The 19147-nt window shown below is 40.9% G+C and overlaps 1 protein-coding gene across 5 annotated transcripts in view; it reads left to right on the top strand.

Annotated features, from left to right (window-relative positions):
* The window catches only part of MAP3K4 (mitogen-activated protein kinase kinase kinase 4), a 189340-nt gene that overhangs the window by 142890 nt on the left and 27303 nt on the right, over positions 1–19147 (top strand). For 4 of the 5 annotated variants that reach the window (XM_025201999.1, XM_025202001.1, XM_025202002.1 and 1 more), the window contains 7 exons: positions 1511–1660; positions 4430–4591; positions 5457–5590; positions 7114–7192; positions 11283–11361; positions 16875–16971; positions 17919–18035. In XM_025201999.1, the coding sequence (XP_025057784.1) occupies positions 1511–1660; positions 4430–4591; positions 5457–5590; positions 7114–7192; positions 11283–11361; positions 16875–16971; positions 17919–18035 (818 nt within the window). The remainder of the gene's footprint in view (positions 1–1510; positions 1661–4429; positions 4592–5456; positions 5591–7113; positions 7193–11282; positions 11362–16874; positions 16972–17918; positions 18036–19147) is intronic. The other variant, XM_025202000.1, reaches the window with a different exon arrangement.

The raw sequence follows: 19147 nt of genomic DNA, 5'->3' as shown, positions 1-19147 counted from the left end.
GCTTTAGTTCAAAGCACCCTGCTGCCATTTTTCAGCATGGGGGATGCTGATACACATGACACTCGGGCACTTTTAATTAGTGCAGCTTGCTAATTAAAGTTTCCCCTGCACCTCCTGGAGCACGTGTAAAAATGCCCTTTGGCACCAGTGGTGGGAGCTTGTTCCAGGGTCTCTGAGTGCTAGCCTTGTATTGCAGTACCTCCAGGCCGGTGCCCGTTTCCTCCTGGGGGAGCAACTGCCTGTTTTATTTAAGGACCACATGCAAAAACAAACAAACAAAAAAGGTTTCCATCAGCATATTTGCTTAATATGGGCCATGTACCTTATAGTTATGCTCAGAGCTGACTGCATTTAATCAACTTCATAGTTGGTTTCCATTACTGTGCACATGCTGCTTTTAGCAGTAGTTCAGATTAGACAGTGTAGGTAATGAGGTTTTCTCGTATGCAAAGGTAAGACAAGGGGTTTTTCCCCCATCCTGACTGGGGGGGAAACCTTATCTTGTATTTGACAATTATATATTCAATTGTATATTTTAGTAGTATACAAATATGTTGCTTCCTGTTTGCTAATTCTACAAATGGAATAATGATAACTAGTTCTGATTTTTTTTTTAAACAATACTCTAAAATATTATCAGGCTTTTAGTAAAGTTAACATTTTTTCAAGAAAATGAAAATAAGACAATTTCCTGGTTTGGAAATTGTTCTCCACCTAAATAGGTACCTAAAATGCATTGGTAGATTGATATGCTTTAAACTAAGTAGTAAAATGAAAAAGAGATCTTATTTTGCAGTAGTGAACATTTGGGTGAACTTGGTCTTAAAAATCTGTTTTAATAATTAATTACAACTCAGTTCTTGCAGTTTGTAATTAACACAGTCTTAACTTTGAATTGTGGCCTTATTTTTGTGCTGGGGCCATCCATTATTCTGTATATACCTATACATTTTCCTGAAATGCTAAGCTGATTTTTAACTTATATTTATATTTTGGGAAATCACACAGTGTGGATACACAACATCTAGTTTAATCCATATTTTTACCTGTTCTGAAAAAGATTGTACACATTGCTGAAATCTCTTCTACAGCATGGATGAAGACTTTGTTTAAGGCTTTTATTACAGTTCTGTTTTAGGTGACCGCATTTATTTTCCTCGGAGGTTAACTTTTCAAATGTTATGAGCATTTTTTTTGCCACATTCCCTAAGCTTCTGAAAGCTAAGCCTCCCTTTAGAATGTAAATATTTTCTGTCCTTAAAACCGTGTCTCTCTGTCATTATATTTTCAGCCATTTAAATTTATACATCACCTGCATATTAGTAATAGCTAATTGCCAGGGTCAGCTCTTTTTGGTAAACCGAGTAGCCTTACACACAGGGTTCTGGGATTCATAAAACTCTTGAGAATTAATCAAATTCCCCTTATGGGATGGCCCTTTCATAAAGATTTTTCCTGCAGCCTATTTATTTGTAAGGACTTGGCAGTATGTTAAGTCTTGTATTCCTAGGTTGATAACCTCCTCCTTGTAGTCATGCAATCTGCACATCTTGTGAGTCAAAGAAAAGCTTTCCAACAGTCTATTGAAGGGCTCGTATCTTTGCATCATGAACAGACATCCAGCCAATCTGTCATTGCCAAAGCATTGCAGCAGTTAAAGGTATGCAGCAATCTAATTTATCTCTGTTGTGATTGTTGTTTTTATCAATGAATGAAGTAGAAATGATATGAATGAAGATGAGATCAGTGGGATAACAAAATGGTACTTTGCACATGTAGTTTGTTGGAAGTGATTGTAGGTCACATTTTTAGTTCATTCTCCGCTGTTCTCTCTCACATTTCTTGTGAATGTATCTTTTGAACATTCTTTAGCAGTTTTCAAGTGGACTAAAACTTAAAATCAGAAATCGGCTGAAGGCCATATAGAAAAGCATGGCCAGTGCTCTATGTACAGTGAGCTGTGTGAACTTATTAGTTGTCAGCCTGGGTTCTGGCCCAAGGGTGAGTGACACCATTGCTTGTCCCTTTTAATTCCCTTGCTACTAAATTCAGCAGCAGAAGAGGGTATAAGTAGTAGCAATGTTAACCCCCCGGGCTCAGGAGCCACATGAAAGTGGTGGCCAGAGTCTGTCCTGACATTCTGGTAAGTCCATGAGCCCACTGCGCATGTGCAGCTCCAGCAGGTGACAGGCCATTCACACTGGCTTTGTGAGCTGCTTCTAACGTGTGGGTGGTATGTTGAGCACCAGTGCTGTGTTGCATGCGTACATAAACAGCAGTGTTACACAGGCAAAATGGGAAGTTGTCTTCAGTAAAGTAGAAACACGAGCAAAACAAAACAAAAAAGGTCTGTAGGAAAAGGCCACATATGCAAAATTAAATTGCATTTCTTGTCTCTTGCAAGCTTTCTTGCAATGTTTAAAATTTAATGCCATATTTACCTGAATCCAAGAGGACTTGAAATTTATAATTTTCCAGGTATAGAATCTGCTTATTGGAGGGCTCTCTGAAATTTGTCCCTTCCCACCGCTGCAGTGGGAAAAGTAGTGGGGGAGGGCCAGGCAAGTGGTGGGAGAGAGCCAGGTGGCCTGATACTAGCACTTGGCTCTCTGCTTGCTTTCCACCTCTGACTGTTTGCGTTCCCTGGTGCCTGCCACCACCCTCTCCCCACTGCCACTTACGCTATGTGATGGTGGTGGCTCCTGACCTGGCTAGCATATGGTGCTTCCAACCCTGGTCCTGGCCAGACAGCAGCTCCAGCCTGAGCCCCAGCCCAGGCCAGGCAGCAGCAGTGGTGGCAGCTGTGGCTGGCCCCATGCTGAATAAAAAAAAATTGTCTCAGATTGCATTTGAGTAAATAAATGAAGTTTGTTTTTTATATATACATCTGTTTTGACAGGATAAACGAGGACAGTATTTACTGAATTCTAAGACAAGATTCCCCCTTTAACACTGGGAAAACATCCTCTTGTCTTAGAAATTTGTACAAGGGCAGTGGGGAGGTGGCTGCTGTGTCAGGCTCCAGTCCCTATCCAAGGTTGGAACCATAGCTGAAGCTGCTTTTGGTCCCCCGCCGTCCCTGCCACCTCTGCACCCTGCTATCTTCCCCCTGCAGCCTCTTCCTCCCATCTCTTCAGCCTCTGTTCCCTCACCTGCCCCTCTCCTCCCCACCACTTACCTTTGCTCTGTGTCAGCAGGCTTTGTGCATGCTGCAGCCTGAGGTATTGAGCACAGCCCCAGCCTGTCCCTGTATGAGCGGTGTGCAGCCTTCCCAGCTGCTACAGGGTCTGGGCTCTGTGCCCCAGCTAGAATAGGAAAGGAACTGCTGGTGCAGAGCAGAAGTGGAGGGGTAAGAGAAGCAGAGAGTGGGGAGGGAAGTGGGGAGAGGAAAGACTGTGTGGGTAGTGGGGAGAGCAGAGGGTTGAGAGAGTGGAGGAGCAGAGGCAGGTGGCAGGGGGGCAGGCACAGGCAGGGGACAAGCTGCTTGACCTCAGCCTCCTCACACCACGTGCCTTTCCACTGCCTGCCCCACTTCAGCAGTGGGAGGGACGAATAACAGATGACTATCCAATAATTAGATTCTGTGTGTAAAATTATAACAAATTTATATATTTTCTATGTATAGAATCTAATTCCTAGGGGGGGTCATCTTAAATTCAGGGTAATCTTAGATTTGAGTAAATGTAGTAATTTTCATGGAGCATTTGCTAAAAAGGCTTTGTCTGATATATCAAAGTTAGTTGGTCTGTACAAAGTTGTAGGTCTACTAGAAAATGAAAGATTTGCTGCTTGAAGCTGATTTGTTCCTGTTGAAGTTAGTGGTAGTTACTCCCACAAATATAAGGTCTGAATATACTCTCAGGCCTTGTTCATTATAGGTAGTAACTGTAATGCTCTCTTTCTAGCTCAGATAACTATTGCTGAGAAATGAATTTTGAAGATATAGGCTCACTGTTTTTTTATGCTTAAGTTATTACATAATTCATGCAGTTCCAGAATTTGTATAGAATTTGATAAAATTCAGCTGGTGCTGCAGCTGAGAGAGGGCATACAGTATTAAGAAGTGTAATTTAGCTTTTATGGATCTGAATGGGTTAAAAATTATGGTAGTCTTAAGTACCTGACTTCCATAATTGTCATGTGCATAATTAGCTTAAAATACCTATAACTGTGGATGATGTTAGTTTTTATAAAGTCATGCTATTATTATTGTTATTCTGCCCTCACCCTCATTTGTTTAACCCAACTGTTGTGGGCTGCTTTTGAGACAGGGAATTTATTTTTTAAAAGTAGGTACAATGCTGAATGTACTGGGACCTCCCCCTTCCCTAATATGTTTGACCTGTAGGTACTACTTATAATATAGGTAATAAATAGTTAAATTTCAATGTCTCCCTCTTCAGCTAAAATGGATTTTTTTGTTACGCAGAGTGATGCATTACAGCTATGCACCAATATAAGCTGTGCCATTGATAGAGTTGATCACATGTTCACATCGGAATTTGATGCTGAGGTTGATGAGGCTGAATCCTCCACTTTGCAGCAATACTACCGTGAAGCCATGATTCAGTGTTACAACTTTGGGTTTGAAGTAAGTGAACAAAAGTTTTTCATGGTGAAATGATGTTTTTTGGCACTTTGAGGAAAGCTAAGCAAACTCACCTCTTTTGCTTTCGCCAAATAAATGTATTATACTTTCAAGTAAATTCTCTGAATTTTTAAAAGAATATTGTAAGGTGCCATACAATTAACTTAGACCGTCATAAAACCAGGGTAAGTCTGTTAATTTGCCAAGTCCTCAGATATACTGCTGCTCATATTTTTGCAAGACCTTCCTAGCCTGAGCTAGTCTTTTCAGGCTCTACCTGTTGAGAGAAGTTTACAGGAAATTAGAAATACTCTTTGATACTGATATGAGGGCTTGTGTTAATTTATTTCATGCTCTCCCTTCCCCTTTCTCTCCTTTTCGTATAGGACCATGAAAGTTGCTATGTAAATACAAAATATTATCTTTACATATTGAACCCATATTCTAAGGTTCTGTTTAATCCTAAAACTTGTCTGCCTTCAGAGCATAAGTATTAGTATACTACAAGGTAGTCTGAGACTTAATCTGTATAATATTAGGGCTAGGTGTTATCATAATATAATTTTTAATTGAAATACACATTTAAAATGAGGACTTGGGTGCACTTGTATGCCACCTAGCTCAAGTGTCATCCTTTTTTCTTGTTAATATCATATGTAAGGACTGGTATGTGGGGCTTTTCCTTGATGATATTATTAAATAAAAGAATGTTATACATTCATTTTGAATATCTTATTTATCCAAAAATAGGATGTGATTGTGCTTCCTAATAGTGTTTTGTTTGCTTGCAAGTATTTCATTAGATGTTGTAAGTGGTGATTTTGTTTGAATTTTTAACTTATGATGGATCATTTTTAACTTGCCATAGTACCATAAAGAAGTTGTTCGCCTGATGTCTGGAGAATTCAGGCAGAAAATTGGAGATAAATATATCAACTTTGCCAGAAAATGGATGAATTATGTGCTGACAAAATGTGAGAGTGGTCGAGGCACTAGACCCAGGTAATGGCTCACTGGACACTTTCACATTATCATGCATTACATTTAAATATTATGCAGGATTTTTTCAACATTGAAGTATACAAAGCTGCTATGTCTCCTTAAAATTATTGGTGGTTGTACATATTTCATTTCCGTGAACTTTGGTATGTTATAAGTATAAAGCCAGACATATCCCAACTGCCATAAGTTTTTATGGCAGCACAAATAGCAAGAAAAAGAAAATGTCTCTTTTGTTGTGCACTGAAAACTAATGTTAACTAGTGCTAGTTTATTGTAGTGGATACCTGTTTGCTCTGTGGTGGGAGAGTGCAGGCAGCCTGGGCAGGTGCTGCAGGGGCTTGAGGGGCCCATGGAATCCCTGGTGCTCTGTGCTTCTGTGCTGTGACGCAGGCTGGGTCCTGGCTTGACCCATGCTTCACCTACAAGGTGCCATAGGACCTGGGGAGTTCCTGATACCCTGTGCCTATACACTGGGACTCTGCTGACCCATGCCTCCACATGAAGTCCCTGGTGGCACAGGTCTCAGTGTGGAGGCTTGAGGTACTAGGGACTCCCTATGTCCTACACTGCCCTGTGCCTTCTTGCCAGGACCTACCCTGACCTGTGCTTCATGCAGAGACACTAGTCAGTCTGGATCCCAATATGGAGGCATAAGGTGATGGCGATTCTCCAGGTCCTGTGCCTTTGTACTACCCGACCCATGCTTCACACAGAGGCATGAGTCAGGGTGGGTCCTGGTGTGGAGGCACTGGGTTCTGGGGATTCCTTGGGTATTTACCACCCCATGCTGGGGTGGCACAGGATGGGACCTGTACAGACCCATCCCTCCATGTGAGGCACAAGGCAGTGCAGGACCCAGGTCCTGTTAAGGAGGCATGGAGCAGCAAGAGATGTGGGGAATCCCCAGGTAAGGGGAACAGGCCATCCATTGTCCCATACTGGACCCCTGGCCTATGTGGGACAACAGGCAACATGTGTTTTGTGCAATAAAGCAGATAAGCTGTGGCAGGACATGTCCCACCACAACTTGCTATGCTTTATTTTGTAGTGTCTTTTTTTGCCCTTGGAGATGCAATCTGGGCTAAAGCCCAAATGAAATGAGTTGAAAAATGCTGGAGGTGGTCAGATTCTGTTGAAGCCTACCTACTATTGTCATGACTTTGTTTCTGCCTAGAAAGGATAGGCTAGAGACAAAAGACTGGGAATAGAAGGCAGTACTGAGGCAGACGTCATCGGGCTAACCAGGTCTGAGAATGTGGCCTGTTAACCTTTCTGATAACATCCAGTTTAAAGACTTGGAATTTCACCTCTACATGTCATTTGGCTACAGATTTACACAGTGGCACAAGCCAATTGCATGCCCCTCTATTACTCCAAATTTACACAGGGCTTCTCCTCCCTATGTTTACAGCTTAAAAGCAGCATCCATTGCAATTTTACTATTGGCGTAAATCATGGACGTTAACATGACACTTAGATAATAATTATTTTTGGTTAACAAGGAATTGTCTTTTGCTTTACAGGTGGGCAACACAAGGTTTTGATTTTCTTCAAGCCATTGAACCAGCCTTTATTTCAGCTCTTCCTGAAGATGACTTCTTGGTATGGAACTCTTTTTTTTTTTTCCATTGAAAATGAACTAAAAACAGATGGAGCTTCAGTCGGTAGAATTTATTGTCTGTTTGTCATCGGGGACATCATCTGTTTAGTTATAGCTCTTTACTGTTATTGCCCTGACACAAATGCTTCTTTTATGTAGTTATTAATGCCGGTTGCTCAGATTTAGCTTCTGGATATATGAACGACTGTCAAAAAAATAAATAAATAAGATTGGTATATGACAGTTTTACATGGGACTGAAATCCTTGTGTAATATCTACATTCATCTTTTGGAAACATTGACAGCAGTTATGATAATGAGCTACTGATTATAGTCAGCGTAATCTTACTTTCTGTTATATGGCCTGAGACATATCTTTAACAACTCAAGTTCATTTATGGAATGAACAGAAATTATCACAATCAAGTTCTAGTCATTTAGAATGAAATTATGTATGCAGGAGTTACAATTTATACTTTTCTGCCTTACCACTTCAAAGAAATGCAGTAAAATACAGGTAACCTTTGACTGGATTCACTTGTACTTAAGAAGTCATAAAATCCAGTGTTAAGCTTTCTATTAAGGTTTTGAAAAATATTTCCACCTCCCCCCCCAAGTTAGTCTCCCATCTCTTCACAGGTGTGTCTGCATGTACTTAAGGACCCATGACATGGCACTAAAAGAAATGTGACCAGATGCTTGTCCCAGAACCTTAACATATCATTACTTTTATAATATTTCCTGGTTCCACTATCTCAAGGAGCCATTTCATGGCAAAATATTGCTATGGAGCTGCTGTTTATAACAAGTTACCCTCTGTTCAATGAGTAAAGGTGCATTGTTAAGTACTAGGATACAATCACCTTATTAGATCAGAATCAGAATTAAAACTTACAGCATTCATCCTTTTTTGGGAACAGTTATCTTCTTTAGGAAAGAATTTCACAAAATCCTGCAATATAAAGGGTCTATTTCAATGCTTTCATTACTGGGTAACAGTGTTTTTTGAAATTCCGTTTTCCTATGGATGTGACCTTGAGCTGGATTAGTTACACTAGGCACTCTCCTTTGAGTGCTTGTCCATATATGCATTTTCTCTCTGGGTTTTCATATGCCTCAGAACTCAAGATCTGAGCATTTTGCCCAGGTAGCACGGTACAGTAACTGCTGTGCCACAGTTGGCCCCTTCTCCAAAGCTTCTTTTGAAGCTGATTCCCTAGGCAGCCTAGAGAGGATGGTATGTGAGAGAGATGTAAGGCCAGGTGGTGGGGAGGGAACTAGAGTGTGTGTGGCTCAGTGAAGTGGTTGCTGGTTAGCAAAGTAGGGGGCCCTGAGTTTGAGGCTGGGCCATGGTCCCCAGTGAGGCTGAAGCTTCCTCCTTGCACTGCCCTCCATCCATTTCCAATGTCTCTTGAATAAAAGTAATAGTGGCTCATCTTCAAAAGGAACACCAGAGAGGGGCCTGGACAATGCCTGACCTGTGCATGGTGACTAGAGTGCTGTGCTCAGAGGTCAGAGGGGGAGGGATGAGGGAGTACTCCTGAGTGAGGGATGGGCCTAGAACCTAGGTGCTTTGGGTTCCCCGGTAAACGCCCTGGGCAGTCAGCTATTGATGGCAGAAGATGGAAAGGTTGGTTTTCCTCTTCCATTTTGGTTCCCTTGTGCTTCCTGTGCATAGACAGCAAATATGCACACAGGCAGTTTTTCCCAAGGATAGAAGATGAGCCATTTCCCCTTGCATTTAATTCTAACCTGTGTGTAAGTAGAATTTTTGACACTTAGATAACCAAAAATTCCATGTAGGCAACCATGTTTGGACACTTAGACAACCAGGAAGGAAATAGAATGCCACTCTTGATGCCTATATTTTTTAGGGGAGATGCACATCCCTGAGAGAGGCTCTACATGCAGATCTTTCAACTCACAGGCAAGAAAGGAGCTATAGGGTTGAAGTCTAGATTTGCTTTTGGGCTAAGTTTTTTGGGGTCAGTTTCTCTTGGTCTCCCAAATGGAAGACAGAGATGCAGAACCTTTGGGGTGCCATGTCTCATTGGCGAGAGTCATCCTCTTTGCCCAAGAAATTGTCTGGGAGACCCAGGCCTATGGGGTCCTAAAGGAAGGGCCCCATCCTAAGGTTTCTTAAGGAGACCTTTATCATTGTCTCATTCCTCCCATTCCAAGACCCATGTAGACCCCTGTAAAGCATGGCAAAATCCCAGCACCAAAATCTCTTCACTGGACTCTTTCTTTGACTTTGACAACAACCATAGTCTTGCTTACACTTACCTGTTGAATCCCTGTTGAAGCCACCTCTGCAAGCCTTCTGGTTTTTAGACTAGGATCCTTCCTGATGTGGCTGTACTTGTGGTTGAGCTTGTCATCTGCTGGTTGACTTCAGAAACAAGGCAGACTTGGGCTTCCACTTTACAGGTCCCTTCCCCACAGCCTCTGGCATTGTTTTTCTAGATCCTTTCATAATGATGAGCTTTGGCCCGTGTTGAGGCCCCACACTTCAAGAAGGATGTGGCTATTTGAAAAGAGTCCAGCACGGAGCAGCAAAAAATTATTAGGGGCCTGGGAAGCATGTGTGCCTTACGAGGAAAGACTGAAAGAACTATGGTTATTTACTCTAGAGAAGAGAAGACTGAGTGGGGAATTGATAACAGTTTTAATATACCTGAAGAGTGACTGCACGGAGGATTGAGATGGTCTTTTCTCCAGGACTGTAAGAGATGAGACTTGGAGCAGTGACTTTAAGCTTCATCAGAGGAAATTTAGTTTGAAGATGAGGAGAAACTTTCTGACTATGGGGGCAGGTCAGGCATTGGAACAGGCTACCTAGAGTAACTGGAATCTCCGTCCCTGAAAGTTATCAAGAGCAAGCTAGACAGACAGTTGGCTGGAGCTGGAAATGAACATAATCTTTGGAGTGCGATCAGTTGTGCTGCAGTGTGTCATGGCACAGCTGATCTGTGTCATTGACCTCTACAAATTTCACTGAGACTGTTGTCCCAAAGGGTCAGGAAACTTTTTCCCTTTTCTCCTCTATGTTTGTAGATTGGGTAGGGCAGTGTGATATGTGAAACAGGGGATTCCCAGAGCACACATTTGCAAGTGTGGGGAGGGGAGAACCCCTGGAGATTCTCCCCTCTGCACTTTGAGATATGTGTTGTGGGAATCCCCCTGCATGTGTTTCTTGCTGCCTCATTGTGGTTTGGGGTATGGTCTACAAGAGGCATGGTCCCATTTGGGTTCCCCCTCTGCACTTGTAAACGTGCACCCCAGGAATCCTCTTCATGGTATGATTCTGCGCCCCAGGCCAAGGTGAGCATCTGCAAACAGGGAACTCCCACTTGCAGATGTGCGGCCTGTGTCAGGGTTAGTCCCCCAGGGCTGTTGCCTTGCAGGATCAGGCCCCACAGGCCCTGGGAGCTTCTGCCCGGGGTGGCTGGAGAATGCGGGCAGCCATAGGGCAGAAGTGAACAGATGTCAGACACAATAAGGTGGAACAAATTGACTAGGGTTGTTGCTATCATAACATTTAGGCAGTGGTGGTACAACAACGGTCTAAGGCAGGGGTGGGCAAAATGCGGCCCAGGCACTGGATGCGGCCCACCAGGCCATTCTATCCGGCCTGCAGGGCCCCTAAAAATTCAGAAAAGTAATATATATCTTCCCTGGGCTGCCTGTCATGCAGCCCTCAATGGCTTGCCAAAACTCAGTAAGCAGCCCTCTGACCAAAATAATTGCCCACTCCTGGTCTAAGGCATCTGTTCACTTGGGTTTTGTGCCTCCATAAAAGTGATTATGGCAGCACAAAATCAGTGTCTGTTTGTAGACTGGGATTGTTTAGTCAAGGATGGTCCTGCCTTTTGCAGAGGGATGGCTAGGTGACCTTGTAAATTAATTGGAGAAATAATATTGTCATGTGTATGTGTGTGTGTCTCTCTGTCTCTCTCATTAATAGCCTGGTCAAAAATGGAGTACCTAGTAAGCTAAATTTCCTTCAAATCCAGACAGTGCCTGAAATAAAAATAACTTAGTTCATGCAATGTACAATTTCACAATTTTTTTTCCATTTTACTCTTCTAGAGTTTACAGGCTCTGATGAATGAATGCATTGGCCATGTAATTGGAAAACCTCACAGTCCTGTTACAGGTTTGTACCTTGGTAAGGCAGAAGTTCCTGGCATTTCTTCTGGAACCTAGCAACTGTAATTTGCAGAAAATTGAAAAGTAAAATCACATTGATTTTAAAGTGATATTTATTTTAAAACATTTTAAATTAATGATAAAAAAATATTTTTTTAAACTGTTTTCCAACTTGTTCATAAAAATGTTAAATGGCCTGGGAAAATGTTAAGCCATGTAGTATTAACATAGGAAGGACACTGATTCCTCTAATTACTGTCCTTGAGTTTGTTATTGAATTCTTGTCCCTGTGGAGTTTGTTTAAGTCTTCAGAAGAGAGAATTGTATCTCTGAAGGTGGGCAAAGAAGGTGTTATGGCATTGGGGAAACTCAGGGTTCTATAAGTATTTCCAGCCCTTTGAAGAGAAGAGAAAAATGATGACTACAATATAATTTTAGATTCATTACAGGGATAAACATTTTCAGGCAAGATAGGTAGATAAACCTACATACACGTACACATCTCTAAGTGGTTTTGTGTGTTCTGGCGTTACTTCCTTGCAGTGCATTTTTTCCTGTTTTAGTTACTGTTGCTGCTTATTTTAAAGCTTTTTACACACAGGTGATTATACAAGTATAAAAGAACTGTTAGATAAGAAGTTTTAAAATGTTTTATTTCAGTTAACAAAAAAACAGAATTTTTTACTAAGTTTAAAACGAGCTATTTGACATTTAATTAAATACAGCAGTGTATAGGCTCATAAATCTAGTTCTGGCCCAAAGTGATTGTCTTAGTTTTTATCTAATGCATATATTTTCATGTAGTGAGTTGTATAAATATATGAAAGAGTATTTTTCTAAAGATTCAAATTTTAAACCTACCTTAGCTTTGAATACTTGTAAATATTTTCATAAATAGATTATCTAGGCTCTATTAATTTCTGATCTGTTATAGATATATATTTATTAATGTATGAAATAATAAATCACAGTCCCCATCCATATTTATTTTGCCTTAGTATTAAAACATATTCTATTTGTGGTTTGAAACAGTCATCTTCAAATAGTAATACTGTTTAAAGATTCTACAGTAATTAGCTTATAGTTCTCCCTACAAAAGGAAGCAGCTTGAAAACCATTTGAAAGAGCTAAAATACAATGTTAATTCTGGAAAATGTTGGTACTGTAACTTTAGACTGTTGTCCAATCTTAATTGCATGGGGTAAGAAAATGCAAAGTGCAGTTGATTGTAAAATGCAAATTGGAGGTAGAATTACCAAATCTCAATTCAGCACTTCTAAAATTATAATAAACTATTCTGTTTAGGAAATGTAAGAGGAACAGGGGTCACAAAAATGCAAGTATTAATTATAGAGGGTTTTTTTTTTTTACTAATTAATAGATGGCTAATTAGTAGATTGCTGCAACAAAAAAAGATACAGCAGTCATTTCTGCTTTAAATGCAACCATACTCCTTTAACAACAGGGCATTTCTGTTTGTACCTATAGTTCTTGTAATCTTCTAATGTTCTACCAAGGCTAAAAATATCTTTTCTTAAAAAGACCAGTCTCTGTATTTGTTATATTTTGTGTGTGAAAAATAATCACTTTTTCATTCATTTGTTTCTACCTTATATCCTTGTAGGAAACTTGTCTGTCCGATTGCAGTACTTTCAGCATCTTTTATTCACGTGGGGAAGATAAATCTTCCAAAATCATTTGATCTGATTATTGTAGTGTTTCATTTTAACATCTTTTTAAGGGTCAGAAATCTATCCAATAGTTTTTCTTTTTCTCTGCTGCATTGCCAGTGCAGTTTAGTCATTACAAAACACTCATACCTTTTTTTTCTTAAATTCTGTACTCTTTTCACATTTTCTTGACAGACTTTTATTTATGTGGAAAGGCAAATAGAGGGGAAACAGCAGTGGTTTGGGGACAGAGCTAAGAAGGAAACATATTTTTCCCATCCTGCAGGAATTTTTGCAATTTCAAAAATGTTCCTTTTCCAGATCAGGAGAAAATGAAGAAAAATTTTCATTTTTTCCCCCATGAAATAAACCAAACCAAACCAGATGTACTTTACCCAACCCCCAGTAGCTAGAGCACTTACCTGGTAGGGATATAAATATTGTTTTAAAAATATTTGTTTAACCTCCTCTAATTATATTGGTGAAGCCCTGTGCTGGGAGGGAGGGAGCACCTGTGAAGGAGCAGATACTTGTTTCATTGATGTGTCATTAGGCTGCCCACTCTTTTTCTCTTATGGATACTAGTCCCTTTCTCCTCCCCTGCCCCCTTCCTCTCCTCTTCCCTCCCTTCTGCCTGCCTGCCTGCCCTCTGCTGGGTCACTGCAAGGCTTCCCTTACCCACTTCCCTGCCAGACTGTGCCTGCCTGGAACTAAAGGATAACTGGTAAGCTAACCAGTTATCACTGCACTTATCCATTAAATGATCAGTCGTTTAACCTTTCACATCCCTATTACCTGGCCTGTGGGGAAACCCAGCTTCAGGTGCCTAATCAGATGGATTTGACTTAGCCCTCACTCTTCCACATCCCAGGTGTGTGCTATAACCTGTTAGTGACTGAGAAATGTAGCTTCAGCTACGACTCAACATCTTGGTATTCAGAGGTAGATGATGTCTTTGTCTTGTGTTTTTTCATGAAAAGCTTTGAAAGGTCTAGTCTAGTTTTGACCAAATTCTTAGAGCTGTGAAAGCATTCCCAATAAAAGTGGTGTCAAAACTGGCACATTCCAACAAAAAGTTTCCATTTAGACACATCAGCATTTTTGGAAAATTCCTCACCAACTCTATTTGAGAAGCAAGAACAGGTCTCCTGTACCCATGGGGAAAAAGCATAAAAAGAGAGAAAAGGGTCATATGTCAAAAATAAGAGGAACAAACCATGGAGGAAAAAAAATTAGATGGCTGTGATGAAACTATGAAACATGAGGAGAGAAAAAAGAAATCACAATGAGAGAAAAAGCAAGTTCTTTACTGTTTTGAAAGTTCAGGAATTCAATATTGAAATGTGAATTGAAAATGAACCCAACACATGAATGAGAGAGCACCCCACCCCCACTAAAAAAACCTTTATTACAAGGGCAAGTCTTGGCTGACCATAATTATAAACAGGGCTCAAAGGCCTCAAATCTGCAAAGACTTACCCGTGGTGTTTAGTTTTATGCACTAGGAGTTGTGCCACTAACAATGGGTTACTTACAAACATAGTGTTAAGCATGTGCCTAAATACTACAAGGATCTGAGTTGCAAGCTGTAATGTACAAAGTGAGTGTCATAGGCAGATGCAGATACCTTGTTTTAAAAAAAAAAAAAAAAGATTTCATAGATTTCATAGACATTAGGGCTGGAAGAGACCTCGGAAGATCTTCAAGTCCAGCCCCCTGCCCCAGGGGCAGGAAGTCAGCAGGGATCATAGGATCCCAGCAAGATAAACATCCAAATGTCTCTTGAAGGCATTCAGAGTAGGTGCTTGAACCACCTCCGGTGGCAGTCTATTCCAAACCTTGGGGACTCAGAAAGTAAAGAAGTTCTTCCCTATGTCCTGCCTGAAACGTTCATAGAGGAGTTTGTGACTGTTTGACCTTGCCATCCCTTGGGGCGCTCTGCTGAACAGACATTCACTTTCATGGCCTGTTGCAACCCATGGATTGATCTGTAGAGGGTGTGCAACATGTGGCTCATTATGACAGTGTAGTGGACTCCTATTAAGATGTATTTACTTCTGTAGTTAGTATATCAAATGTGTGATCTAAAGTAATGCAGGTATAATGTGCAGATTCCTTTTTGGGTAAAACAACTAGGGTAATACACCCTGACTTTGGGTTGTAAATATATAAGACCATCTGTTTGTCTGCCTACATTTCGTTCCCCTCACTTTCCCCTCTTTTTTGAAATGGAGCTGTTCACCTACAATAAGTGCTGCTAAGCATGACTCAAGCAAGTTTTGTGTAAGACTGTCAGGGTAACACTATTAATCATGGGTGGTTTAGATTCTGTTTCCATTTGGTTGTCTAGGCCAGAACTGTCTAATTTCTGAGTGACCAGGGGCTGCATGGCATACCTGTCACGGACCCTCAAGCTGCATGCTGTGGGGAATGCATGCCAGGTGGGCTATCTAGGACTGCATGGGCAACCTGAGCTCCCCACCTTACTGCTGCTGCTGTGTGAGCAACATGAGCCTCCCACTCCTGTTGCCACACAGGCAACGTGAGGCACCCCCCTGACCATAGTCCTACAAAAGCATGAGCCCCCCCCCCACAAGTTTTCCTGGGCTCATTGGGCCCTCTCCTGTCATGTTGCACTGCTCCTGAGACCCCAGCAGTTGCAGTGGTGATAGGAGGAGCAGCATCTGGGTAGGAGCTGGATGTATCCTGTGGGCCTCCAGTTGGACAGTTCTAATTAGACCTAATCATTGGGAGTCCCTCAGTTGAATCTGTAGGTAAATCCGTAGGTGACTGAGGAGGCCCACCTGAGATCTGCATGTTTGACTGCAGACGTGGCAAATAGTTCCAGGGGAAGGAGTAGGTCTTGGTGATGTTGAGTTACGGACCTTTCCCGTCTGCCCCCATAGTGAAGCAAGTTTGCTCGAAATGATCAATGCCTTGTACATCACTGTGCCACTGGGAACGATTCAGTGCTTGGGTCTCCCAGGTACTGATGTTAATATCACACTTCTTCAGCTTGTCTTTCATAGCCTCTTTGAATCTCTTCTTTTGCCCACCTCTAGAGCGGTGTCCATTAGTTAATGACCGCTTAAGACAACCTAAGGGAAATAGAAAGTCACCGTAGCCAACTGAATGATAGAACATTGTCACTCTAAATTCACTTTGAGATTGTAGTTCAAAGACCTGGAGCTGTTCATTTTGGATAAAACAATAATTTTAACATGTTATTGATGCCCAAATATTGACAGATTTAGAAATGTAGCTTCAGCTACGACTCAGCATCTTGGTTGACAACTTTTAGTACTGATAATCTTACCAGTTTGACTTACTATTTTGATACATCATATTTGCCCACCATGCTTTTATTTTACTAGTTGTCTAGATCATTAGTTTATTTGGTGCCATGAAAAACTAAATGAAGCAATAATGATATTACTGCATTTTTAATACTTGGTTAATTATTTACAGCACAAAAGAAATCACAGCTTGCCCCTTACCTGTAAAGCTGAATAAAATGATATTGCAGTTATGGTAAATGAGATATACATTTTCTTAGAGCTACATTTAATTTCCTTGACAATATTTAATGGCAGTTAATAGAAATGTGATGCCATGAGTAATTGGTATTAGCCCTTATAACTGGTTTATATCAAACTGAATTTTATGATTTTTTTTTTTAAATGAATGAGAAAATGTTTGGGTGTAAGTAGAGGTTAAGTCTGCATAATATCATTGCTTAATTTTGGGGGGGAAATTTTACCAAAGATGGGTGATACTAAGTATCTGACATTTTTAAAATTTTCATTACTTTTTTTTTTCCCTGATATCTTAATATTCTTGTTTTGCCTTTTTCCATTTGCAGCTATTCATCGAAACAGTCCCCGTCCTATAAAGGTACCTCGATGCCACAGTGATCCACCAAATCCTCACCTAATCATCCCAACTCCTGAAGGTTTCAGGTATTCAGCATTCATCCAGATTCTTGAGTTTCAGCTTTGTTCTCTTTCAGTGAAATTTGACGTTCCTGAACCTATTGGTTGAGATCAGGGAATGGAATACTTTTAAAGATAATTGTTTTGATAAAATCAATGTTTCTTTTTCTGTTGGAAAGATATCAAGGAGACTGTAAAATTCAGACCTCTTGGGTTTTTTTTTTTAAAGGCATGCTTTGAAAGATGATGCAGTTTCTCATTTGCTAAATGCTTTGACTGCTGCTTGCTTTCTGCCTTAAAATCATCCCTATTTCTTTTGCAAGATGGCTGTGGGGAAAATTATTCTAATGAGCTTTGTTTCCTTAAAAACTGGTTATTAACTGGCTTTTTCTCTTCCCTAGTTGGAATGTGTGTGTATTCATATTACTTGCATTACTTCAATAGTTTAGTTTAAACAAGTCTTTAAAAAGATAACTTCTTGGAATATGGTGGCATTTCTGCATCTTTAACATACCCCTCAAATAACTTTTGAAGTACACTCACATTTTGTTTATCATTAAAAATTTTGATCTAGAATTACTGCAGATATAACTTTGAAAAGCTTCCAAAATAATCTTGCCATACATCCTTCTACATAAATAAAATGCTGTATTTTCAAAGAGTGTTAGCCCCACCTCAGATCTTAGATCTAGAATTTTTCAGAACCTTGTGTTTTACGTGCACAGATATGATGCTGTTTTAGAGTTAATTTTTGAACTTTTGGTCTATAACATGGTCACTTACCCAGTGGCTGTTCTACTATTAAAATTTTTGGGATCAGATTTCATGGAAAAAAAGAATTAACTTTCAAATGATGAAAACAACTTTACTAATGAAGGCTGTTTTGGATTATTTTGCCATCTTCTTTATAAATTAAATTTTCAACTTCATCCATATTTTTCAACTGTTTCCTGAAGTTTTTCTTTTCGCCACAGCACACGGAGTGTCCCTTGTGATGTACGGAACCATTGCAGCGCTGCTGTCAGTCGCCCCGCTCCCATCGGTAGCGACTCAGCTCAACCAAAACCTGTCAGCAGTGCAAATGAGACCAGGTAGTTCCACTCCACAATACAGCAGTGTCATCTCTCTCTACATCATCCATGCCGACTGATTCCACTTACGTGCATTTCTGTAGGTCATTCAAAGAATACAGCTCCTTCCCATCATGTTTTCCATTGGCTTCTCTGTCTGTGTTCAATTATCTTGTGAAACTGCATGTTTATAAAACTACATTTAGCTACAAGATATTGATTCAACTGTAAGTTTTAACTTTACATGATGGCCAAAAAACAATCATCATGAGGTAAAAATGCTCATGCGATCAATACATGTCATTCCATTTCTCTGTGTGATGCAGAGATAAGCTTTACTAAATTATTAACTGTTGCACTACACATGCATTTCTTGAGAAGGTTGCATTGTGCAAGTAAATCAAGTCTTATTTTTCACAATGCTCTCAAAAAATACAAGATGTGGAAGAAATTATTTTTAATAAAAAAAAATTTTTTTTTTTTTTCCAAAATGACTCAGTTCTTCTCTAGCAGGGGTGTTGTACAGCTTGAGGAACCATTCTATCTGACCTACATATAGTCTGGGCAAGTGCAGTAGAGCAGAATTTGGGGTCCCAATGGACATGATCATGGGCGGCAGCTCCCTGGCATCAAACTGCTGTCCACACTGCCACATACCCCCAGCTCTGTGCAGTTTCCTGACTAGTGCTTTGTGCTGATGGGCAGCAGCACAGAGCCTCATCAGGGTGGCAATGCAGAACTGTGGCTAATTAAGTGCCAGGGGCTTGCAGCTGCATGGAGCCACATTTAGGCAGCACGGAACCAGGTCGTGTGGGCAAGGAGTCAGGGGTGTGCAGCAGCGCAGACCTCTGGACAGGGTGTGTGACAGTGTGGGCAACAGCATGGAGCCATGGGGCTGCCACCCATAGTCATGTCCATGTCTACCAAATACAGCTCTGTGAAGCTGCAGGCCCCTGTGAATTGCAGACCCTGCCATTGCCCGGTCAGAGCTCTGCACTGCCACATGCCCCTGGTTCCTTGCTGGCACAAGATCCTGGCTCCACACTGCCCAAATGGAGCTCTGTGCAGCTGCATGCCCCTGGATCCACGCTGCCACCCAAACATGGCCCCATGGTCTGGCCTGGGAGGGGCCT

This window comes from Alligator sinensis, unplaced genomic scaffold (genome assembly GCF_000455745.1).
Source record: "Alligator sinensis unplaced genomic scaffold, ASM45574v1 scaffold682_1, whole genome shotgun sequence".
Taxonomy (NCBI): domain Eukaryota; kingdom Metazoa; phylum Chordata; order Crocodylia; family Alligatoridae; genus Alligator; species Alligator sinensis.
Note: the sequence above shows the minus strand (reverse complement) of the source record. Positions and strands in the feature narration are given on the sequence as shown.